Source organism: Rhopalosiphum maidis, chromosome 4 (genome assembly GCF_003676215.2).
Source record: "Rhopalosiphum maidis isolate BTI-1 chromosome 4, ASM367621v3, whole genome shotgun sequence".
In the NCBI taxonomy this organism is placed as follows: Eukaryota; Metazoa; Arthropoda; class Insecta; order Hemiptera; family Aphididae; genus Rhopalosiphum; species Rhopalosiphum maidis.
In genome coordinates this window covers 18,972,737-18,999,429 of record NC_040880.1, presented here as the reverse complement: position 1 = coordinate 18,999,429, position 26,693 = coordinate 18,972,737, and the positions used below count along the sequence as shown (strand labels likewise).

Here is a 26,693-nt window from a genome sequence, read left to right as displayed (position 1 = left end):
AATGAGGATGAGGTTCTACTATATTAATATTTGATGGTCTACAAATATAATGTTATAACTGTAAAGGAAGGCTCGCGATTTTTATGTATCAAAGTATCCCAAAAAGTATAGAATCAGAATATGAAATTAAAAATGTATGTTGCCATTCAAAACAGTTAAAAACTTAAAAAAAAATATTTTCAAAAAGTGATTTTTTTTTATTTATCAAATAGATTTTGAAACAATGAGTGATGTTTGATAAAAGAATCTTCTTGCATACATGATGTGAACAGAAATATTTAAATTTTGTAATAAATTAACTATAAGATATATTATAATTATTTTTCAATCAGAAATTTGAGATATGATAAACTGTATCTAGTATCTACTAGGTAATTTATTTAAATGTACACAGTTTTTATTCTTTTGAGTAAAACGTTGGGTGTTTAATTTTATGTTCCGAAGTAGAATATGAAATTAAGCAATACTTCGATGTATAAAAATCAAATTTCAAAAACAAGTAGTAACTAGTTAGTTATAACTTTATAAGTTATAAGTTGTAACTTTGCAAAGTAATATGGATCATTTTGTAGTATACTTCAATGAGTTAAATGGCCAATGCAACTCAAATTTGTTAATATAAATCTTAAATACTTATAAAATTAAAACCGATTAACCATTAATTTAAGATTGTATTTTTTTTACATATAACCATATAATGCATGTAGGTACACAATTCTTTTTTTGGGAAGATCGAAGAGGTTAAGTTTGTATATTTTTATACGTAATGATAATAAATCATTGCATAAGTAACTAAAAACCAATTTTGAGCAAAGATGATGGTCTACCACTTACCAGCTCGGGTATATTACTATGTATTTATATATATATATATATAGTATATATTTACCTTTGTAATGATGGTTATAATATATCAATATAATTATATATTATATTTAATAAACACATTTATTAGAATATTAGGGATACAAATTTTCCGTTGCATTTATAAAAATATATAAAATATAAAAATGTATTTATTCAGATTTAAAAAATATTAAAACTATCAAATATCAATACAGTTAAATACTGCAATCATTGTAGACCGCAGTCACTCTCCCAGTTTCAAACAATTCAATATTCAAGAAGATAATTCCTAACTTCCTAAGTACAAACTCTATAAAAGATAAGTCGAGTGATGTTAGAAGTCAGTGATGGTGACATCTAGCTGTATTCAATAGGTATGTTCAGGGACGTACGCCGATAAAAGTTTTGGTGGTTTTTTTTGAAAATCAGTTATTAAAAAGTATAGAACTTTTTTAAATATACAAAAAAAATTTACGAAAATTAGTTATACTTAAAATACTTTTTGAAAATACAAACATTGATGAAACAAAATTAACATTAAAATTGAATAAGTAAATTACCATGCAAAAACCCAAGTATATTTCTGGGGGTGTTTGAACAACTGTTAAATAGTAATAGTCATGCACTAAAAGCTAATAAAAATATTATTCAACGATATTTAAAACTTTTAATGAATCATGTATTATATCTTTTATTAAATATATTCTTATTGGTACACACAATGACATTTTCAAATGAAATATTTTCGAATTTTCGATAACAATTTATTTAACCTTTTGTAGTAAAAAAATTACTTTAATTGCAATACATATAATGTATAGTGTTAATATTTCTTGTTATTGTAATGATTTTTAAATTTTCTTTTACAATAGTTATCTACTTGACAACTCATTTATATTATAGATAGGTCATAGGTAAGCTATCAGCGTGTTATGGGTTAACAGTAAAATATTTTTTTTTTACTTTCATAACAAATAAACATTAGCCATTAGGTATATCTATTACTTGCGTATTCATAAATAGGTAATTGTAAAAAATTTTCAGGACTTAAAAAATTTTCTATTTTTTTTATTCATTATGAATTTGTTTTACAATTTCAATAACACTATGAAAAAAAAAATTATAAATAATATTAATATTTCATAATCGTTTTTTAAATTAAAGTATATATTTTTTTAATGTGTCCACTTCAATTTAACTAGTATTTAACCGTTTACATAAGGTTTTTAATCTTTTTTGAACGATTTTTAATATTTTGTTTTGGACTCCTATATTTTACAGAGCAAGTTTTTCATAATGCACGTTATACTAATTACTAATTGATTTTTTATTTTGGTAATTTATGTCCAAATCGATGGGCGTTTTTTCTGACTAAATGGCAAAATCGATTGTTCCAAGATTCATAAAGTCATAAACATTATTACTTCGGTGGTTAATGGTTATTTTCAAATGCTGTCCGGTGACCGGTGGACATTCCATGTTTCCGGAGGAAATATCGCAAGAAAACGTCAAATGGTTAAACTTAGAGTGTCTTATTTATGTATTTGATGTATAAAATTTCACTCACGTAGGTTTTTTCAAGATATTTGAACAACTCTTTGGGCCCCTGCACCAAGACGAATATTTAATTTTTAATAGTTAACATCTTCTTGAAACCTATTTAGTGCCTTAGTGGCATAAAAGCCAACCATCTAATATACCACAAAATTCAGTGCTCTGAATATTTTCTGTCGTATGACACTATATGACGTATGGGTATAATCATAGATTATACTTTCTAAGGAAATTCAGACCTGAATTTCAGGGGTTGCCTAAAATTTTTTCGGGCCCTTCTCTTAACAAGGCATGTACATATTTTAATAAATTATAATGCCCGAATAAACATTACTTAAATTATATCACATATTAATCAATAGTATTACTAGTACCAAGTTATATAATATTTCATTTGATAATTAGATCTAAAATCTATTTTCAAGATAATTGCAATATATTTTATTTATTATTTTTACTTTTGTAGTCAATAACATCTGGCTGTTATAATCCTAATAAGTTTTACCACGCAAATTTAAAATATTTTAAGTTGTATTATTTTTTTTTTATCCCAAAACATAATTTTTTACAACATATTTTTAGAAAAAATATAATTTTCATTCTAGTAACATTAGTTAAAATACGGACCCATATAAATGCTATAGGACTTAAATTTTAGGGCCCCAATAATTACATGTCGGGGGGCACACCCGAAACTCCCCGTGCGCACGCCTATGGGTATAATAGGTAATCAATACATTTTTATTGAATTCAAATTTTTCCATAACTATTAAGTAACAATAGTCAATAATATAATAGAAATGGTATCGCGAAAAAATAACCCTATATTAGATTTTGCCAACTAATTTAAATATTAGTATTATGTCATTGTGTGTAATACAATTTATAACATACATACGTACAATTTGTATGTCCTCACAGAGTCTTAAATAATGTTAAGTTTAGATTCAATGATAAATTATTGTATTCCTACGAAAAAACGATTCGGAGCACGGTGCCACAGTCTGTCTGTTATATCGACCAAGATATATAATTATTAATTAAAGACATAAGGGGAATTATTGTTTGAAAAAAATGACTATTTGTTTAAAATTATTAAATTATTCACATTGTATTATACATTCATAATACAATTAGGTAGAAACATAATCATTCTTATTGTAGGGTTATTTTTTCGGGGACTAAGTTTCCGGGGTTATTTATTAGGCAAATCAATATAAATGTCTACTATTTTAAAATAAATATTTAATTTTTATAATAAATTATCAAATGTTATAGGTACACAGTACACAATACATAAATGTAAATTGTATTTAAAAATTTTTTTTTTCCGAGTTCCCTTTCCGTTTATTTCGACTTGCAGCTCGTGTAATACTGGTTGAGTATGACTGGTCTATGTAAACTGTATTACTGTGAAATTTTGGTATTAAATATTTAAATATTAATACCTATTTGATATTTCAAATCAATAAGTTTTCCAATTTTATTTCATTACATTTCAATATTTGTATAATATAGAAAATATTATATGTTATATTTAAATTTCCACAAATGTTTAAAATATTCAAATATAAATGATTATTACTTATTGGGTATGTGTAAATGACTAATCCATATGAGTGATTAAAATAACTATAAACCTTTGGCCGAATCGGCCGATAATTATTGATTACGATTTACGAGGAAAGATAATCGTACCTATTGTAGTATTGTAAACGGTTTGTCATATTAAATACTTAGCTAAGATAATAAGTAGATCGTTTATTCGTATGTTTATTTATTATGCAGAAAACCGTGAAGTGATTTCGACCATTTCTTTCGAAGCCATTACTCATTATACTGTTTGATAATTATAATTTATTATTCATACCCAGATAGTTTATTCTGATTTATTGGCCTTTGACAATATTGCTCTTATTATTATTTTATCATTTATAAGCTAACAAAAACGATAATATTTAAATTATTAAAACTTTAAACTCGTGTGTATTGTGCAAAACAAAACAAAACCGTTGGCGGGGGAGAATTAATAATAATAATATGTGTAATGCCGATAAGATAATAACGATTAACGGCCATATAGTGGCGTATTGTTGACCGTAATGGATATTCGTTTTCAAATTTATTTCCATAAGTACCTCGACCGTCGAACATCAGCTGAGAGTTGTCCGCCTGCCAGTTGCCGATAATATATTGCCTATAATATAAATTATAAATATTAAATAGCACAATATTATTTTAATAACCGTTGTCCGTTGCGTTTGTGTTGTTGTCATAAATATATTTATAATGTACTACCTATGTTACCAATTGTAAAATGTTTTCACGTAAATTCATTTTTGGAAATACAATGATTTAGGTACCTACCGGCTTGTACCTACACAGTACATAAATCATTGTATTATTATTTTCCGTTGTTAAAAGAACCGATTTCAAATTAATCTGTATAATATTTATATATTTATATATATATCCACTTATTTACCTACCCATTTTTAAATATATTATTAAAATCTATCAAATGCCTAATAATATGGAATCGCCATCTGTAATATTGGAGACAAATAAACGTTATTTTGTCGAAGAAAAATTTCTAATTGTAAACTGTTTCTATGATCAAAAGGTGAGTATTTAATGATTGCCAATGAAATTATAAACATATTATGATGAAAAATATAGTTTTTATTTATAATGTTAATTAATTATTGTTATTTACATATATGTAGAGAATTAGACCATTCCTTAAAGATTGGATTGGACTATATCCATGTGATAATGTTAAATTATATGAACCATTGATATTTGAATATGTTATGGACCATCCGAGGATAGAAGGTAGTTGTTTTAAAATTAAATTTATACCACAACTCTTTGCTAAATCAGTTCATTGTTCCGGTAAATATCAGTTTGTCTATGTGGATTCCTATTTTAAGGTAAACAAATTTCAACTTATATTTAATAATTTTGTTTCTTCATTAATTTTACTTAAACTTTTTTAAATGAACAGTTTTTATGTATTTTTTGATAAAATATTTAATGTATTTTATTATATTTAGAATTGTAATAGAATTTTAAATTTAATCGTTTATTTAGTCATAATTTTAATTTACAGATAATTGCAAAAAGTGATCCAATTGAATTTGTGCATAAGAATGATTGTAACTGTAATAATTCTCTTTGTCGATCAAATTATATGGTGCATGTAAAAATAGGACAGGTTAGTAAGACAATTCACATGTAATTCAAATTTAAGATTGCATAAGCATGAGTATGAACCATACTGAAGATAAAGGTCTTACCATTATCATTTAAGTTGGTTGGGAAGTAGTCATATTTTTTTTATTGCAACTATGAGCAATATCTTAGCTAAAAAATATTAGATATAATGTTAATATATTAAAATTAAATTTTTTTTATTAATATATATATTTTAATATATTTTTTATATATTTTAATGTTATTTCCCCAAATTTTGATATTATATTAACTTGTTCATAAAAATATTATGATAAAAATCCTTTTAAAAAATCTTCCTAGTGTTCACTCATAAAGTTTACTACTTATTTAGCATATAATTAGAGTATAAAACTGTTTTCACATAATTACAAGTAAACGTGTAAAGTTTAAACTGAAATTTTTAGAAAAAGTTATAGAACAATTCTAGTTTAGCAACCTATCGTTTTTTTTATTATTTTTTTTTTTAATGTGTGTTTTTACATGCTTTATAATATTACTACTTTATGTATTACGGAAAAACAGTACTTTTTGAAGTTTTTCACCAATAACCTCAAAACAAAGTTTGTTTAACTTTTTTTTTACATTCTTATAAAGCATGCAAAAACACACATTAAAAAAAAAAAAAAATCTATAGGTTGCTAAACTAGAATTATGCCAAAGTTATAATGGGAAGGGTTTGTACTTGATAAAAAAATGTTGTACTAAAATGTATACTTGTTTGTGTCTTAAACGATTTATCATAAATATAAAGTTTTTTTCTTTGTTTAGGATATTAATTTAGTAGTTCAACGTTTAAAGTGTCTTGAAGCAAGATTACTAGAGTTTGAAAAAGGTAAACAAGAAGCAATGCAGCTAAATGAACAGCTTGTCAAAAAATTAAAAGCATGTGAAATGCTTCGATCTAGAGGTGAACAATTTATTGATGGCCTTTATAATGCACTTGATCAAGGAAAACCTGTAAAGTTAACAAACTCTAAAGGACATACAGTAAGCTTTTTTAAACATTTCTTTAAAATGTATTGTAATACTGAACTATTGGTTATATTGTCGTATTTGCTGTACCGGCAACATTGCGACTGCAGTATGTGTGCTCTACTGTTTGTTGCACTCTACTGTGTTTTACCATTATCACTCGATAACTATATTACAATTTTAGACAATATATTCTCGTAGTAAATGAATAATGTTAGAGTAGTTTTAATGACAAACATAAATTCTAATAAATATAAAATAGGTAATATATTATTAAAAAATATTTTATATGATCATTGTTTGTCATCGTCACGTCCTTCATTTCATTATCATTAATAATCATAAATATAAAAATAATTAAAAAACTAAAAATAAAATAAATTAATATTAAAATACTTGTGGATTATCTTTCAGAAATTAGTTAAATTTATCGATTATAAAGATATAAATTGGGTAGTAGAGTGCATATGACCAGCGTCTCGTTACAGGTTGGTAGACCGTAATCTGTGGTCAAAGACATATTTGACTTGATTTTATAGAGGAGAGGGGCGAATCCGAAGAAAGCATCCAGAGTCTTACAAATTTTATCTAAATAATTATTTTTTTGTCAATATAGCCTCCCCCCCTAAAAAAAAAAAAAAATGTGTGATCAGAGTTGAAACAAAATACCTATAATATAGACTAAATTATTTAGTCATACATTATATATTTACAATATTTTATATTATAAAAATTGAAAAAGTTCACTAGTAATTAGTATTTATAATAATTTTTAACCTGAATTTTTATTTTTTCTAAATTAAAAAATCTAAGTCTTTTTTTTCATCATTGCAAATTTATTAATTATTTACTCTGTAGGTATATTGATATAACTATTTACATACAGTAAAGCCAAACTACTTAAACGTTCTTGCCCCATTTTTGATTTAATCCATGTTTTCAATCTATAAAAATAAAAAGAGTGCCCAACCAACCATGCATAAGAAGAATTAGATGAGATGTTGTAGAAATTGTTTATGTAATATCATTTATCCCTGCTATTAAAAAAATGCAGTAACCTTAGCAAATAATAAGAAAGTTATTGTGTAACTAGTAGAAGATGCAGTAAATGTATTTTATTATTTAGGTCCATATTATGGTACAGCCACTAAACATCTTTTTCTGTATTTAAACTTAGTTAAAATATACACATAATAATTTGTAATGTCTTAATAAAATATATACAGCAAAAATCTATTCAATGAAAGAAATTTTTGTAGACAAATACACCACTGTCTGTGGTAGAGCGTATACGACAAGATAGCCAAACTATTAACTTATAAAATGTGTATTAACAATACAGCTATTATTTAATCTTATATAGTTAGTATGTTCATAAAGTAATATTTAAACATATAATTGTAGCGTTGGGTCAAGCGTATGCGAACTACTGAAATAAGAAACCATGTTATATCTACCAAAACAGTCAGAAATGATGTATACTTAACAGCAATCATGAATACTCAAGAACAAGAAATACAGAGATTACGTGCCATTAATAATGAGCTTAGTAATACATATTTAAAGTATTATGTAAGTTTTTGTTCACTATACTTTGTAAATATTTTTAAATAGTACATCTAATTTAATTTAATGTCCAATATAGAAGCAACCGGAGCACACTTATAAACCACAGATAGCTGAAACTGATGATACAAAAGATGTCACCCAATTAAAATCATTTAATATTGAGTCAATTTCTTCTGAAGTCAAATTTATCGATGACTCAGAATTCAGTGACGACTACTGCGAATAAATATTCTAGCCATCTACACATTTTGTCTGTTTATATTTTTTTTTAATCGACTTATTTGTTATTATTCCTGTTATTGATTTTATATTTTAGTGCAAATACAGTATTACTATTATTATAATATATATTTTTTTATTACAAATAATAATAGTTATTGATAAATTATGTATATATTTCTTAAATTAAATACCATTAATACTAAACGCTTGAACAATTAAAATAATTTATTGCAAAATTATCTATTTAGTTAGGTAATTACTAATTTTAACTGAGAAGAAAACAGTATTTATAACCATATAATAATATATTTAATACAATTAAATTAGACAAATAAATACAATAACAAATAACAAATAATAATAAAATATTATGTTGTTATACTTAACAATTAATTTATATTTACACATTCTTGAATGATACCATATACTCACTAAATGTAATTATATACCTAAGCATGTTGTGGCTATGGATACTCATCTAGGTGATCAGGTCCGATTTATATCATTGGTGCTATTGATGTTGAAAAATAAATAGTACTCATACACAGCTAGTGAGCGGTGAGCCAGTGGCATATTTAGGTTGAGGCTCTTCAGATACGCCCTAGTCGGAGAAGCCTACATTCCTTTATGATATAAAAAAAAAAAAATATATCGAGAAACTATTATTTTTTTTATCAAAAGCTGCTTGAAAAGTTAATTTTTAAAATTTAAATACACAATTTTATTGTTTTAAAAAAATACATAATAGTAAAATAATAAATTATTATAATTAGTTATTTATTACATTCACATTACTATTTAATAATTTAATTTCTATGTTTAAGAGAGTCTGCTATTCAAGTCTTATAAGCAATACTTCTAGGACCACCAAGTTTTATGCTATATCACTGTTAAAGCTATGACGTATAAAGTTTATTTTTTTCACAGATAATGAGACAAGTCACTAAATTTGCACTAGGGCACAGGTAACTGTCCAACTTACCCAAACACCTAATGAATAATGGATTTACCATTGACATCATTAATAACTGAAAACTACACTCACACTTAGCTTTTAACTGTTTTTCTACATTCCAAGTGCATCCTGCCGCCAAAGTTTTGGTACTAAGTACCAACATTACAAAAAAAAAACTTATACTTTGCAGAACTTCAAGTTTCAATTATTGTACAATCATAAGAAGGAACAATCATGACTAAATAGATTTATTAGCAATGTAACCATTGTTAACGTACTAGTGTTACTATATAGGTGGGCATGATTCTCAATATGGCAAGGTTAGCAGTTAACGTTCATTAATTTTATAATGTACAACTTATTTATTATTTATTATATGACCGTGACTATTTACGGTAGAAAACATAATAAATACTAAATAATGAGAGGTGACGAAGTATAAATGCACCTTGGAATAGTGGTAAAAAAATAGAAAGTTAGAACATAACCTAAAATTGAATGAATTCTAATTTTATCATAGTGAAATTGTGAAAATTAAGTCAACTTTCGTGGTCTGCAGCAGTTATTGAACAGAGACCCTGAACTAAGATATGGCCGATAAAGGTTTATTTTAATTCGTGATAGACTGACTAGTGACTGGTGCTGATTAGTGACAATGTGAGTATTTGACATAGACGATAGACATAATTTCATATAAATAGCATAAATCAATAATCATAAGACTTGTAGGTTATAATTATTTAGTCGACAATTCCCCATATTTCATTATTTACTGAACATTTTTTTAAAGGATTAAAGTTATTAGTTGTACACTTATACACTAATGTTCATAAAATCTTAATATTAAATGGCCGAATGTCGATTCAAATTCCAATCATATTTTGTTGTAATTAGTGCACATTTTAAGTAATTTCCTATTTGTATTCATGCCATAATTATTACACCTGCCGTGTCTTATTGTATGTGGCCAAAGACGGTTTTGTTGGTAATTTTTCCTCGAATTTCGTACTTTGGATTTTGGTCTAGTATTTTTTTTTTTTTTTTTTTTGAGTTCCTATATTTTTTGTCAACAACTCAAGATTTTTGCCAGTTTAGGGTAAGTAAAATTTATTCTCAACTCGATAATAGATATCAATGTTGCATGCATGTGTGTGTATGCTATTATGCATTAAGTATATACAGCCTTCAGATGATTGCAAAACTTGGAACTATCTATAGATCCAAGATCTAAGTAGGAACATAGAGAACTACTAACAAAAATATACGAATATAGTTTGTATTATATGCATTATGAAAAATACTAGTGGAATTTTTTTTTTTTGTTTATTTTTAGTTTATACAATCTGTATAACATTTTACAGTTGGAATACAAATTTAACCTGTAGTTAGTTGTGTTGGTGTTTAATACACCATGTATGAAAGAGGTTCTTGAGCACTTTTTAAAATACATGATATATGCCACTGATTAGTCATGTATTGATGAATTGATCAGTACAGCCACAGCATTAAAGGTACTAGTTAGAGTTTTATTTTTTCCTGTGAATAATTTTATAAGTTAACTCCTAATCATATACAGTTAAAACGTATATTAAGTCTTAAATATTTAGATATGCAAATGTATGTTTCTTTATTATAGATTTTAATTAATTGTGAGTGTCATACCACAACAGGTTAAATATTTTATCATTTTATAATGTTTTAAATCAATAAAACTTCTACAATAACATCTTTATTATTTTCGAAATGATAAATTATCCTTAAGAAAATTAATACCTATTAAGTAAAGTGTCTCGCAGTATCTAGTCAATCACTGGTCTAGGGTTGGTTGGCATCTTGTCATTGTGCTCTTAGACTGTAAAAATGTATTCACGTTTAGATTTAGTGATAAATGAATAATTTAGTTAGTACTATAATTATGAATAGGTATCTCTTAATGAATATTGACTTTAATATTTATATGTTAACTGTTTGTCTTTGAATGTGGATTATCATTTAATAACAGAAAAGAAAAAAAGTTATCTTAGATAACTGTGTGTAAGGTTCACAAGTCAACATCATTAGTTTATGTTTATCAAATTAAATTGATTCTTTTGTTTTGTATTATTATTATGTTACATTGTTACCTACTGAAATACTTATTAAAAAGATCATATATACATAAATGATAAACAGAGATCCCATAAGACCATGCATGAGCATTGGAACTTAATAATTTTATCTCAATGAATTGTTTTTGACCAGTTATAACTATAAAAATATTTATGAGAATTATAAAGGTAGGAACTGCCTAACCTTAGCATAATCTAATAAAAATTATTATGAATTGTAAAAACTCTTATTGTACTTTATTTATTTGTTTGTTATGAAAAGTAAAAACCAGTATTTCAAATTTAAATTTTTAAAACAAAAATCGTAAATTATATACTTAAAGTTGTTTAATATATTTCTATTACCAATACATTATAATGAGATAACTGTTGAAAACACTTGGGTATTGAAATATAATTATTAATTTTAGTATTAAAACGTAATACTTAGCCATCTATATCCATTTATATTTACTTATGTACCTATTACTTTTTTTTTATTAGTAAGCTATTTTAAGAATAGGTACTACATATTATATTCTAAAGAAAATTTTTAATTTTAAGTATAAATTACATTTTTATGCAAATTTTACAATGCTTTATATTTTGTTAATTCTATAAAAGATGTATATAAAGTTGTTATTTATAATTCCAGTTTTTTTAAAATAAAATAAAAAAATGGAAAATAAAGAAGTTTCTGTTGAAATAGTCACCAATAAAATATATTTCATAGAAGATGACATGAATATTTCTTTCAAGTTTATCAATAAAGTAAGTTAATATTTAATTTAAATTTATGTAAAATTATTTATATTATATAATAATAATGTAATATATATTTTTCGTATAGTCTTTGAAACCAAAATATTCCGATTGGATTGCATTATATAAATGTAGCAGCAATAGAAATTTAGAAGAATTTGTTGCAGTAGAAACTGATTTAAAAATTCACACACCGACAAAGTATGGTTTTTATCAAGTTAAATTTTATGCAAATCAGTTGAAGAATGTTAAATGTAATGTACCCTATGAATTTCTTTATGGCAATGAATTTAATGAGGTATGTTAATTTTATCAATTAAGGGCCGTTCTTACAATGTCTAGTTAAGTGTTAAAACAGACACTTAACCAGCGGAATTTTGCCGATAATAAAATTTGTTAGTGTTAACCGACACTTGACCGGATATTCTAAGAATGGCTTTTAGCCAATTTCTACAATATTCTATGTAATTATAGATCTATGGAATAAGTCATCATATACGTTTTATTCATCAAAATGAATGCATCTATTGTTATCCTGATAACTCAGAATTAGAAACAAACCATTGCAGTAGTTGTGTCTCACCGGTGACTATTAATTTTATTATTTTTTTTAAGGGACCTCTACACTAATTTTTGTTTTTACTGTCTGCCACATAAATACATAATATAGGAACAAAGATATTCCGTATTTCTACGATTACGACTATTGTTCAGTTTAGGGCAAAAGTACCTATTATATATTTTATAAAAAAAGAATATTACCTGTGCATTGACCGGATAGATTTTTAATATTTACATTTTATATAAATATAAGCAGTTTTAATTAAAATTATTTTTAACTATTAATAACTTATTCAAAAATATAAATATTTAAAAAATCTATCCATTAATGCACAGGAAATGTTCTTCTTATAAAATATATAACATGTGCTTTTGTCCTAAACTGAACCAGAGAGTGATTATCGTGGAAATATAGAATATCTTTGTTCCTATATTATGCGGGTCATAGACAGAAAACAAATATTGGTAAAACAGTCCTTTAATACTTATTAATGCATACATTAAGAAACATAGTATATTATTAAAATATAAATTATAACTATTATTGAAAATTCCACATTAATAAGAATATAATAATTATAATTTTTTTAATATATTTTAATTAAGGTAGTGTGTATGTAGTTGTATGTACTCATAAATCATGTTTGTATCAATATTTTGGAATTTTATCACTTTATTTTGAATAAACTTTTATTCAAATTGGTCTGAATAATTGTTTTGATTTTCTATAGGAATTAATCAATTCATTATTATCTCATATTTCTATTTTGGATAGTCAATTAACTGACTGTAAAGTAAAATCTAATGAGATTATATCATTGAATAAGCGTTTAATGGCTCAAATGAATGAGAATGAAATAATTGTTCAAAAAAATAATGAATTCTTGGATGATTTGTTTTATTCTAATGAACCTGTGACTAGAGATGGATATGTAAGTTAACTGTGTAGATATTTTTAACAAATACATAAAAATATTTAATTATGCTTATAAGTTATTAATAAAATTATGTATGTTTGTAAGAAGTGGATTGAAACATGTACTGATATCGATTTAAAAATGAGTTGTATTGAAAGCAACGAATATGAGCTACAAGATCTATCAAATCAACATTATGATTTTAAAAAAGCATTGGAAAAATGCACTAATAAAGAGGTATATTATTTATTTTAATTTAAAGGATATGTGAAAAATGTATTCAATTATTGTATGAATAATTGTTTTAATGTTTTAACTTGTGTTTTCTTGTTTAAATATCCTTTAAACTAATAAAATAACAAAAGTTAAAGACCTAAATCATATGAAAGCTATTCATTAACTGACTCGATATGATTCCTTATCTGTTGTTCAGCTTATAGATATTTTATTCTTTTAGCAAAATATTTCATGTGAATATTTTAGTCTAATTTGCATTAATTTATAAAACAGATATCCTAAAAAAAATTGATTCTGTACTTCATTTTTATTGTTAACTAACTGACACATACACTATAAACTATTTAGGATAGTGTTATAAATTATATTATACATGTAAAAACTAAAAAATGTTTTGGTATAGATGTTTTTATGGAGGGTAAAAAACCCTGAAGCCTTTCATTTGCTTGGTAAACACAACAGTACCTTTTTAAATTTCTATTCTTAAGCATGTACCTGTAGATTATTTTAAGTGGTCCATTAGTCCTCATTAAAATAAATCTAAAAGTTGATAACTAGTATTTTAAAATATTTAAATTTTGACTTAGCACTTAAATTATATTAAATATTAACATTTTTAGGACAATGAAGTTAATGATGTTCAGCCTCCTAACACTGTGAGTCAAATACAAATGTTTATGAATCAATTATTTAAAATATTGATATTGTCCTTATTGTTTGTAGGATACTGACAAGATGCTAGATTGTACAGTAAATGTAGAAAGTGTGTTTACACCAGAGCCCTCTACAGCAACTATTGTTTTTATTGACAGTGATGAAGATGATGTTTAATTGCTTCAATATTGTCATTATTGAAAACATCAATAAGAATTTATATTTATATTTTTTGTTTGATAAATGTTTATTTATTCTAAGCTTAATGAGATAATTTTATCTATATAAACTTGTTGTTATGAAACCAAAAAAAAAAAAAAAAAAATGGAATATTAAAAAAATAAAATGTTTAGTCTCTTCAATTTTGTATCAGTTGATAATGTCTTAAGTTGGCCTCTGAATTTTTTTTAGTATAAAATATGAGAGATTTTTTATATCAACTCCTTAGTACTATTTTTAATACTTGATAAATGTTTAAACTGACATTGACAACTATTTGAAACACCATTGAATGAGTTTAACATTAATCCTCTTTACTCATCTATTATTGTGTATACTTACTAAACAAAAATTGAATGTGGTAGACTATAGATAGTATATTTTTTCAATGAAAAAAAATATACAATATTATATATGTATCATCAACTTAAAGGAAATATATTACAAAGATGGTGTTTATGAATAAAAATATTAATTATTTTCAAATAACGTTAATTTATTGCTTATTGAATTAAAATTAACATTTCAGTTATTACATAAATTAATATTTTTATTTTTTAAATTAGCTAATCATTTTACAAGACGTGTGCCACTTTTTTACCGACATAATATTGTTTAAATATTTGTCTAATCCCACTCACCTCTAGAAAAAAAAATCATAACTTCTTAAGTGTGACTTTAGACAAAAAAAAAAACATGATTTAGGAATGAAAATTAAAAAAAAAATTGTTATTACTTAGGAAAACATAACAAAACGACTAATAGAAAAAAAAATACACAATGTTCATATATATAAAATAAAGCAACAACAAAATGTTAACATAAAATTATTTCAATTTAGAAGAAAAAAATTTTTATAATAATTGTAGTAATTTAAATTAAAATATGAAAATAATGGAAACGTTAACGTAACAAAAGTTTTGTTTTGAGATAATTTATATGTTTAAAATATTTAAGAACTAAAATAAAACATGTTTATTATACAATAATAATAATTAATAACTCTATGGGGCTAACAGTGGTTAATCAAAATTATTAACAAATTTAATATACAATGTTGTATGTAAACATGTATTAAATAAAATCTAAGAAGATAATACATAAATTTATATTTGTTTTAAAATGGTAAATTAACAAAAAAAAATTTTAATAACCCACATAAATCCGTGGTTAAATTGATTCAATTGTTTTTTTATGTATAAATAAACAATTAAAACATAATAATATAAAGTGTTGAATTGCACGGTTTAATAAAAGTAATAAAAATAATTATAATAATAAAAAAAAATATTAATGATAACTAATTGTCTACGGTGTCCCCCTAATATATAACAAAAATAAATAATGATATATAATAAATTTATTTATAATTGTAATCAAATATTGTTAATAATAATATACTCTGTACAAATTTACAAAAAATATATATTCTATATTTTGAATAGTAATAATAAAATTTGTAATTAAATATAATTCCTAATATTTTATTATAGTTGATGATGTAAATGATTGTTACAAAAAAAAAAAAAAAAAAAAAAAAAGTGAAAAGAAAACAAAGTTTTCATTTTGTACAATATATTTAGGGCAATAAAAGGAGAAAAGAACATATTATTGTCGTTTTCCAGAACATTGAGAAGTTTATCCTACTTTTTTTTTTTTATTCATTATAGTATTCAGTCTCAATAACTAACTGGCCTTAATAGGTTAAAAAAAAAAACCGTAAAATAATCGTCAAACTCTAATTCAGTCGAACGTTTTTTGAATTGTTTGTATAAATGATTTTCGCAGACGGTAATGTATAAAATTAATAGAATAAAATAATGTAAACTATATATTTTGGTAAAAAACAACTAGATGGTTTAAAAAAAATTTATTTTTGGAATTATATTGCACAATACCACCCTACAACCAGCTCAAAACAAATAATAAACTAATCAAATTTAAAAAAGCACCAGGCGCTGCTATGTTTTTCAACTTCTTAGGACGTAAATTGTTATTGCTGTTTGTTGTTTAAATTCTGATTGTCGTTTCTTCGTTCGTCGAACAAAATATTGCAATTATACTGAATGTTATTTTTTAAACTACGATTTTTGATGTACTTATTTTAACATTTGAAATAATATTCTAATGCGTTTTATTTGGTTTCTGTAATATTTAAAATAACATAAAAAAAAATTTGGTAATAATTAACGCTTAAACTTGAAAAACTGCGTGTAAATATATATAGCGAATGTCGGAGGTATATATGATAAAAAAATTTCACAAAATAACGTCACATACACATATCGACGAGTCACAGTGGTTGTTTAGAAGCTAAAAAATAATAATAATAAAAAAAAAAAATTAATCCATAATCTGATATAGGTAATATGATTAACGAGGTTTTTTTTTTTTTTTTTTTGGTCAAAAGTATAATCCCTATCTGGGAGTGTAGTAATTTATATAAGAAAAATATATAATATAAAACTCAACATTATTATCCGGAAGACACACGATGGAGAAAAAAAATTAAATAAAAATATAATAGTAATAAACATAATAATAATAATAAAAATAATAATAAAAAAACGTGTACAATATTTAAACGTTTTTTTTTTTTTTTTTATATAATAAATGCCAAACCTTTGCGGAGAAAATAAAACGTGTCCGTAGAAATGTATTATGATATATATATATCAATTGGCAGGGCGGTAGCGTAGGTATCGCTAGATCGCCCCTTCTCTCCAAATCCCCCACCCCCCCAAATTCGGCGCTCATCAACCGCAGACGTGTGTGTATGTGTTTGTGTGTGCATGTGTGTGTACTCACACCGACGGTGACGCCGCACGACGACGACGACGATCTCATGGCGGCAATAGGAACGGCACCTGCGGGAAGTCAATGGCCTTTGGCATGTAGCACTCGTGTACGGTCTTCATGTGGTTTTTCATCTTGTCGGGTCGCGAGAACTCTTTGGCGCAAACCGGGCACGGGAACACCTTGCGCTGGTGGCCCTCGTGGTAGAGGAACGCGTGCCGCTGGAAGCTGTACTTGTTCTTGAACGTTTTCAATATGTCCGTCTTGGCGCATTCCAGACACTTGTAGATGCCCTCGGACACGGTGGCGTAACGGAATAGGTTCAGGCCGCGGACCGACATCTCGGTCAGTTGCTCCGCCGGGTCGCTGGACGACGTGGCCCGCCGCCGGATGCGCCGTTTGACTGGCGTCCTCAGCGATGCGGCTGCTGCGGCGGCGGCGGCTGCTTGTTGCTGTTGTTGCTGCTGTTGTTGGTGGTGCTGCTGCTGCTGTTGCTGCTGGTGGTGGTGGAGTTGCTGCGACTCTTGCATCTGCCGCTTCTCCTCGTCGAGGGCCGCCTGCAGCTGCTGCTTGTAGCCGGACGTGTGCTGGGACACGGCCAGCGAGAACTTGGACTTTTGATCGGCCGCCATCACCGACCAGCTGGCTGCCAGCGTCAGGCGGGCGTCGTTGTTGTTGTCTCGGTCGCCGCTATCCACTCCTTGGTGAAGGTGATGGTGGTGGTCGTGGTCAGTCCGAGAAGACAACAACTTTAACATGTTGGCATTATGCATGTCTGCGGAGCATAAGAAAAGAAAACACGTTTAAAAAACTAATTATAAAGAAAAATGGTTTTTATTTTAACGTAATACTCTCAATGGTGTCTATATATGCAAAACATAATATAATAACAATGTGTTCGCATTCAAATAATATTACTGGTGCGTTTTTGACACGCGCCAACTGTGTGATCGATGAAGACGAATATACAATACATAATATACCAGGTTCATAATGGATAAGGTATGGTAAGGTACGATCATGACAAAAAATAAAATGAATAAATAAATAAAAACTGCAGCAAGCAATACGTAATGTTTAAGAAAATACACGGCGTGTGACCGCGTGATTTGCAGTGTCACGCGGTTCGGAAGCAATGCAAAAAAAAAAAATAATAATAACAATAATAGAGGTATACAATAATATACATATAAGTACATAGTACATAAAACTATATTGTAATCGATAACACTGTGTATAATGTGTCTAGCCAAGACTTTTTTTTTTATTGAAAGTGTAATTTGCATTCTATACAAAATGGCATAATAAGTAAACGGTAAGAAAAAATAATATTAAGTTGGCTTGAATAATTTGAGGAAGGGAACCGGTTCAGCAACAGTAGTACAGTACCTCCTAATTGAGATGGGTTTAGTATGTTTAGATGGATTTAAATATCATATGACCAGAAGAGAGGTTACTTTTTCATTGAGTATTTGTTTATTTTTAGAAATGATTGAAACCAGGATTTATACCCATATTATCAATTCGAATTTCTGATGTCCAATACAAACAATAGGGCGTAGAAACACCGAAAAAATAAAAGCAGACGCGTTCAGGTTTATCAAGTTATATGTTATAAACTCATAACCGTTAAACGTTATTAGTACTTTGGTTATGACGATAAGGGCTTTTGTAATTCAGGAAAAACTTCATTTGAAATCATTTAGCTAGGTATCTGTAGAAGAAAATAGGGACACAAACGTGTTAACTAAAAACTATAACGTATAGTAGAATCTAGGTCAAGATATACATCAAACGGGACAAAAAATCCAAATAAATTGTTTTCAATTAACAACAAATAATATTAAAAATATGTTTTGAATAACTAATAATTATAAAATAAGCTATTTGATAATATAATTAAACTAATCTTTTTTGCCATCAAAGTTAGGTTACTGCAGGCCACAATTCACTACAAAATAGTTGTTCATGTTTTTTTTTTTGTGGTAGAATCAACAACCCCAAAATCTTAGTCTATAATCGTTGGTAATATTGTTAGATTAAACTAACATATACTGTCTAATTCTCTAAATCTAATACACGATATACGTTACATCGATAACCAAAGATATTATTCGTTCCTCGTTTATTTTATTTTATGAACATTTTTATTATTTATAATACTTGTATAATAATATTCATTATTATTATTATTATTATTATTTTAATTGACACTTGGCAAAAAATTATTAATAAATTAAATATTTTTAAATGAGATTTTAACTTGAAAAATATAACTAAAAATAATTTGTTTTTAATCTAAAACATTTTTTATCCTATTTAATATTTTTTAACACTAGATTTTTTCACAGAATATCTTTATAGTCGGACATTAAAAAAACGTCCTTAAATTGTGACTAATCGCACGTGAATTAAATAATATTTATAAGGTACCTACACGGCTAAAACATGATTAGAATAAACTACGAAAAGTATAATCGACAATTATCTACTTAGAACGGAATCTATAATATAATCGCTGTTGGTCCGCGGTAAGCATTCACTACCTATGTCACTAATGTTACTATACATATTGAAAAATAAAATAGGTTAGTTACTGCAAATTATCACCGTAAACGTATAAAAAATAATTAAGACTTAATAAAACGGGCATTGCTCGAAAACTATTATTATTTATTATATTTTATTATACATGAATATATGATTATTGCGTTTATTATAATAATAGTAATGATAAACGGTCAAAATCCTAAATGTCAAAAGAAACAAATGCACTTATTAATATTATTTAATTATTATATGTTATTAACCTAAATTTAATGTATGTTAAAGAATCGACCGTAAACGTTTATGCAAGTATCGGTGTACTGTATAATTAATCATTAAGTGTGATGTATTCAACTCGACTCGTATAGGTAATGAAAGAGTTAAGTTGTTATTTAATCGGATTGCTGATATAAATTAATTCATAGGTAACCAGGTATCATGGGTGGTTAAGTATAAATAGACAACATGAACAATTTAAGAAACAAAGTTTTACTTCGTTTATAAGTCGTACCACATGGCAGGTTAGTGTACTTACTCTTTTTATTATGAAGTAAAATTTAGAGGTTTAATAGATAAGAATATTAAATATACTATGGAGTAGGTATGCACAGTAGGAAAACTATTTAATCGACTGTGTACACGTTGGTTTGGATTTAAGTATGTATCAACTCTTCATACAAAAGTTGTGTAAGCTATATCAATATATTATGTACTATAAAGTATACACATTATATTTAAATTATATTAATTCGAAACTCAAAGACTTCTGAGTCCAGAATCAATTTTAATAATGAAGGTGGGTAATTATTTACTAATTTTAGGTATAATATTTTAAATTATTGGTCATATATTTTTTAACGTTATGTACATTTAATCTTATATTCATGTTGTAATGCTATTGTTTCTATACTAGTCACTAATAATTAATAAATAATAACCATTGCAAGTGTTTGACTAATTAAAAATTAAAACATAACGTCAAAGTGCACTAAAAAAACAAACTATAGAAATAGTAATAAATTATTAATAAATAAATAATAATAAAAGTAACCAAAAACTAATAAATTAATTTATTATTATTATGTTTAAAAGCTAGAAGTCTATATTTTTTACTGAAAAATTATTCATAAAAAAAACCTTACAAAAAAATTAACTATTTAATAGAATTAATTATACAGAGGAATATTTGTTTTATCTCACTCACATGCCACATAAAATATAAAATGTATTCATGTAATTACAGGGGATAATATGTAATATTTTTGAGGGTTTGACATCATATTAACATTAAATTCTATTATTATTATTGATTTTATAATTCAACTTAATAAAGATGAATACATTTTTTTTTTTTTTTTTGTAAATTTATAATATTTAATTATTTTGAGACAATATTTTGACAAGTTTATATGGCATATCTTGAAAAATAGAGATCTCTATAATTTTTGAGTTGAGTGATTTAATGCCAAGATTAGTGAAAAATGTAAAAAAAAAAAAATGATTTCAAGTGATACATATTATCAGTTACTCATGGGCCAGAGACAAAATATGTACACTGCTGACATATTATGTAAATGAAATAATTTATACATAGTAGGTATATACATAATAAAATAGTGTTTCGTCTTAACTTAAAAACTATTGTTCATAAATTAATAAATCTTAGTTTTCTAAGTTTATAATTGTAGATTTTAATAATATAGATAAAATAATAAAAATAGTATCAATAAATAATTATAATCTATGAAATATTTTTAAAAATGTAGGCAATTAAATTTTACTGTTTAATAATATGTAAGTAACTATTAAAATGCACGCATAAAGCTACAAATACATGATAATATTATATACTGTTTAAATGTAAAAATTATCTACGCAAAATCTAGATACTAATTCATATCTCATGCTGTTATTTAATTATGTTCACCTGTCACTTACAATAAAGTTATTTGTTGATTTGATTTTGCAATTTTGTAGATATAACTCCTATGGCCGCAAATATAAAAAAATATTGTACATAAAGATAACAGTGTACATTTTTAAAAATACTACTTATAAAAGTAAAATTATAGTGTTCTATACAATCTGTAAAAGCTAATATTAGTAGCTTTTTACATGAAAATAGTGATATAACATTAAATATGAGCAGATTAGGTATTTAAAAAATAATAAAACATATATTTTTCATAATTTTTTATTTTATCTTAAATTTCACATATTAAATATCACTGTATATACTAGGTATATGATGGCGCATTAAAACAAAACAAAGATAACATATACATTTTTAACGCTGCCCGAAGAATAAATATTAAATAGGAAAAAAAATAACAAAACAAACGGATTAATAACAAATTAATGATCATGTTAAAACAAGCTTATTTGGATACTTATTCAATTCAGTCAATTATCAAATTCAAAATAACAAACCAAAAGGAAATAAAATAAATTTAACTAATATTTGTAGCTTTCACAGCCAATTTAATTAGTAATGGGCGTTCAAATTTTTTCAAAAATACTTGTTATGTCCCCAAAAGTTAAAACAAAGCACCATTGTTTACTAAACTAATTGTATGCTAATACACCCTGTCTAGCAGTCTATAAATAATAATTATAATAATAATAACATAATATAGCGTAATATAATATAATATAAATATGATTGTAGTATTTATAAACGTAAACAAATTTTTTTAACAACGTTATAATCTTAAAATCAAAACTACACATAATGGCAAGGCAGATTGAATAACAAATTGACTAAGAAAACACACAGCCCAACTTAAAAATTAGGTATTAACAAAAACAATCAAATCATACACTAGTTTAAAATTTAGTTTTGACTAATTTAGTTTTATGCAAAAACAACATTTTTAAATTAAATAAAGACCTGTTTAGTCTTTGTAATTGACAATACATCAAAATTATTTTTTAATATTAAATTAAATATCATTTTTATTAATTGCAGTGTCAAAAATGTAACTTACACCACAATGAGTTTAGTTTACATAATTAAACTTATCCTGCTTTAATGATATTTGACTTGTAAATGGCAAGATAGGCTCTAATTTTATTATTGACAAGTATTTATTATAACAATTGTAAACTCTAAATAGTATAACAACCCAAATTTAAATGATTATTTTAATAATAAAAACAATGGACGGGTTAACTATGGAAGGAGCATAAAGGCAGAGGAAAAACAAAAACAAATTAAAACTTAGGAAGACAAAAACGCAAAAAAAAAAAAAAATTAACACAAATAAACCTTTACCCTACAAATAAGAACTATATAACTGAACTGCCATTTAAGTACATAATTAAAAACTATATCCCATTTGGGAATTGTTATACTCTAATTATTTCACTGAAGTTTCTTAACTTTGGTACAATATATGATTAAATGTATTCATGGAAACACATTATCTGCATTATTACCTTCAATACTGGTTAATTGAGTCAACGTGTAGAAAAATTAAAATTTTAGTATGCTAGCATACACGAACAACAATAAAATATCACAAACTATTATATTCAAATCTAGAACTGCTGTTGTTGTTTGTGGCATAAACTTTTGGAGCAGAAACTCTATGTACTTGTTTCATATGTGTTAACATATTATCCCTTCTTGTAAACATTCTAGTACATACAGGACAGGGTACTTCTTGTCTAATTCCATGATGAGATGATAGGAAATGTCGACAGAAATTACTAATGTGAGTGTATGTTTTGCGGCACAAATTACACCTAAAAAGATTGCTTGATTCTTGAGTACAGAATTGACGAACTGAATACTTGTCCATAATTGGGCGATTAGCATGGTTTGTAGTATTGTCAAAGTCACTTGTTCCATTTGTATCTTTAAATGAAGTACGTATTTGTTCAGATTCTACTTCTGAAAAATATTTGATCTTTTACGTTAAATTTAATTTTACACAAAAATCTATATAGTTAATTGTAATAGACTATAAAAATGTTTTTTAATATAAATTCACTATGCTTTAATTTTTTAGTTATTTTCAATACTTAATTTATAGATTAAATGTATATAATTATTTTTTATAATTTAACTAAAATAGTAAAAATATTTAAATCTTCAAATTACAATTATCAAAAATAGGAAAAATATATTTTGAAGAGTAAAATTACTATATTTAAATTAATTTTTAAATTATTTTCAAAATTAATATTTGAATAAAAGTAAAACATTTTTATAAGCCCATCCTAAAAAAATATTAACAAAATGATGGGTCCACTTTCCTCCATTTTAATTTAAAACTACTGAAAAATATATTTAAGGAAATACTACTTACCTGATTGTCAATCAAAATTATGTCCTTAAAAAATTCTTTTTATAGATTTATTACTTTGACAGTAGGTATCAAAAATTTGTTTTAACGCACAGACCAGAAAAAACCAGATGCGAAACCTTTCTCTTAAATTACTTTACATTTTATCCACCAAATCCATTAAAATTATATTATACAATTTATGAAGGAAAATTTAATGAAAAGTTATGGACAAAATTATAAATTAAAAATAAAAGAGGAAGGTGTCCCATCTGATTGTTAATTTATAAGCGCTAAAATAATCACATTAAAAAAATAATTGTTAAAAATGTACAATGACAAAAAGACATGATCAGCATGTATATTGTTACATAATAATGAACTTTAGTCAACAAACTAAAATGGTAATTATCTCTTGAATGATGACATAGGTGGAAAGGTTTATAATAAAACTTACCACATGCGCTTTGGTCTAACTGCATACTAGTAGAATGAGTGTCGTATTCTTTTTTCACTGTACTTAAATCTAAAATAGAAAACAGAAATTATGTATTTTACATAAAGTATAAGAATTTAAAGAACTAATATAAAATACATAAATACATTAACTTGCAACTTAATAGTTCAATACTAATAATAATTAGATTAAGATAAATTCAAGGCACTAATCAAATGATATATGTAGGGAAACTTGTAGAATTAATCCATCTCTTAGGCTAAATATATATACATTAAATTTCATAACAATAATAATTTAATATTTTTAAGTTATATAATATATTTTAATTATACTCATAATTTTTACGAAGTTAAAATAATTTACCTTGGGATGTTCCTGGAACTGGGTCAATGGGCTCTTGTTTTATTTCCATTCCATTTTCAGTATACTCTTCTTCCATGTCTTCATGATCAGATAAATGACTTGGAGAATCCAAATGTCTAGGTGCAGCTGCAGCTGATTCTGATTCTTCAGACATGTTCAATTCTAATAAATCTGGAGGATCACGGCCACTTCCTGCATTATTCATGTTATACTTACACTTTTAATTCTTTTTAAAAATTATATTGCCATGGCCACAATATATTATTATTCTCAATAAGCTTACCTGCGCTTGTACCAACTGGTGTGGATGCTCTACTATCATCATTGTTATTGTCATTTGGCCGTGAAGGTGAGTTACTTCCTGTAGATAATTTCCTGGGGCGTCCACGTTTCCTTTTTGGTGCAGTCAGAGCAGATCCTAATAGCGGGTTCATTGGGTATGACAAATGTTGACGCTGTTGATCATGTAACGGATGAGATGGCAGTGGCCTTTTCATAGGTAAAGGACTATGGTTATGTATGCGCTGAAGTTGAGGCACATGAGCCATTTGGTTGTTGTGTACTGGTGAAGAAGACGGAGATGATGAGTGAGACTGAAGAAGAGAAGAAGCTAACGAGGGTAAGTCTCCACGATCTTCATTGACCTCAGTTAAACCTTTGATTCGCAATGATTCTGCTACTTTAAGAAAAGCTGCCAATCTATCTTGATCAACACTAACCTAAATAAATTAAACAATTTGTATCTATGTTTAATTCTATTGTTAAATTATATGAAATAATTCTCAATAACTATTTACCTCGCCCCTGTACATAAAGTCTAATAAAGATCTCATGTCAACTAGTGGAACATCTTTGAGTATTACAATCGGATGTCTATCAGGGTGTCCAACAAAAAGAGTCTATACAAAATAAAACATTTAATTAATATTTTTTAAAAAAAAGTAAATATATTTTGAATAAATACTTGAAAGTAAGGACTGCAAGCTGAAAGAACCATTTTGTGAGCACGAAGCATTTGACCTTCGACAGCTAATGTCACATCTACAAATGCCTCGCTCGTCAATAGTTGATCGAAAACAGCAAGCAAGTTGGATTGATGGTTGTTCCATCGGAGGCAAAACCTCTGGGATTGTCCATTGTTTTGTGACATGTTCACTATGATTCATGTAAATAATTTTTAAAACTATCTTGCTACGTGTATCAAATTTTGATCACAACACTTGATAGAAAAATACACTTGAAAAATTCAACTGTAACAGATAAAATTGACAAATTATTATTATTATTTAGTCTGAAGGTAACTAAATTTAGCTATTGTAAACGTCGTAGTTATAATATTGTGTGCTTATGCGTTGAGAAAATATTTTTTATTATCGGTATGGTAATATATATACTATTAATTTATATCTACGAATAAAATATAGTCAGCTAATTTTAATTCAGTTT

General features: G+C 26.0%; 3 protein-coding genes across 8 annotated transcripts in view; 2 read left to right on the top strand and 1 right to left on the bottom strand.

The window, feature by feature from the left end:
* The first annotated feature begins 4,512 nt into the window (after positions 1 to 4,512).
* Positions 4,513 to 8,488, top strand: LOC113549428. Its single transcript, XM_026950716.1, has 6 exons — positions 4,513 to 5,023; positions 5,127 to 5,333; positions 5,513 to 5,617; positions 6,406 to 6,624; positions 8,014 to 8,181; positions 8,255 to 8,488. The coding sequence occupies exons 1-6, from the start codon at positions 4,922 to 4,924 to the stop codon at positions 8,402 to 8,404; spliced, it is 951 nt and encodes a 316-aa protein (XP_026806517.1). The 5' UTR covers positions 4,513 to 4,921; the 3' UTR covers positions 8,405 to 8,488.
* A 1,395-nt stretch (positions 8,489 to 9,883) lies between these two features.
* Positions 9,884 to 14,868, top strand: LOC113549140. Of its 4 annotated transcripts, none has more exons than XM_026950313.1 (8): positions 9,884 to 10,012; positions 12,098 to 12,213; positions 12,293 to 12,502; positions 12,679 to 12,789; positions 13,497 to 13,697; positions 13,791 to 13,919; positions 14,540 to 14,575; positions 14,643 to 14,868. In XM_026950313.1, the coding sequence occupies exons 2-8, from the start codon at positions 12,121 to 12,123 to the stop codon at positions 14,748 to 14,750; spliced, it is 888 nt and encodes a 295-aa protein (XP_026806114.1). In that variant the 5' UTR covers positions 9,884 to 10,012; positions 12,098 to 12,120; the 3' UTR covers positions 14,751 to 14,868. The 4 variants fall into 4 exon arrangements, with proteins under 4 accessions (XP_026806114.1, XP_026806110.1, XP_026806112.1 ...); XM_026950309.1 differs by having other exon boundaries at positions 13,788 to 13,919; XM_026950311.1 differs by lacking the exon at positions 9,884 to 10,012 and adding an exon at positions 11,553 to 11,631 and having other exon boundaries at positions 13,788 to 13,919.
* Positions 14,869 to 16,315: 1,447 nt separating this feature from the next.
* The window catches only part of LOC113550643 (protein tramtrack, beta isoform-like), a 36,302-nt gene continuing 25,924 nt past the window's right edge, over positions 16,316 to 26,693 (bottom strand). For 2 of the 3 annotated variants that reach the window (XM_026952601.1, XM_026952602.1), the window contains exons 2-7: positions 26,212 to 26,497; positions 26,045 to 26,146; positions 25,531 to 25,966; positions 25,248 to 25,439; positions 24,882 to 24,950; positions 16,316 to 18,363 (exon numbers count right to left, since the gene is read on the bottom strand). In XM_026952601.1, the coding sequence (XP_026808402.1) occupies positions 17,636 to 18,363; positions 24,882 to 24,950; positions 25,248 to 25,439; positions 25,531 to 25,966; positions 26,045 to 26,146; positions 26,212 to 26,397 (1,713 nt within the window). In that variant the 5' untranslated portion in view covers positions 26,398 to 26,497 and the 3' untranslated portion in view covers positions 16,316 to 17,635. Of the gene's footprint in view, positions 18,364 to 23,072; positions 24,031 to 24,881; positions 24,951 to 25,247; positions 25,440 to 25,530; positions 25,967 to 26,044; positions 26,147 to 26,211; positions 26,498 to 26,693 lie in introns of those variants that run through there. The other variant, XM_026952603.1, reaches the window with a different exon arrangement.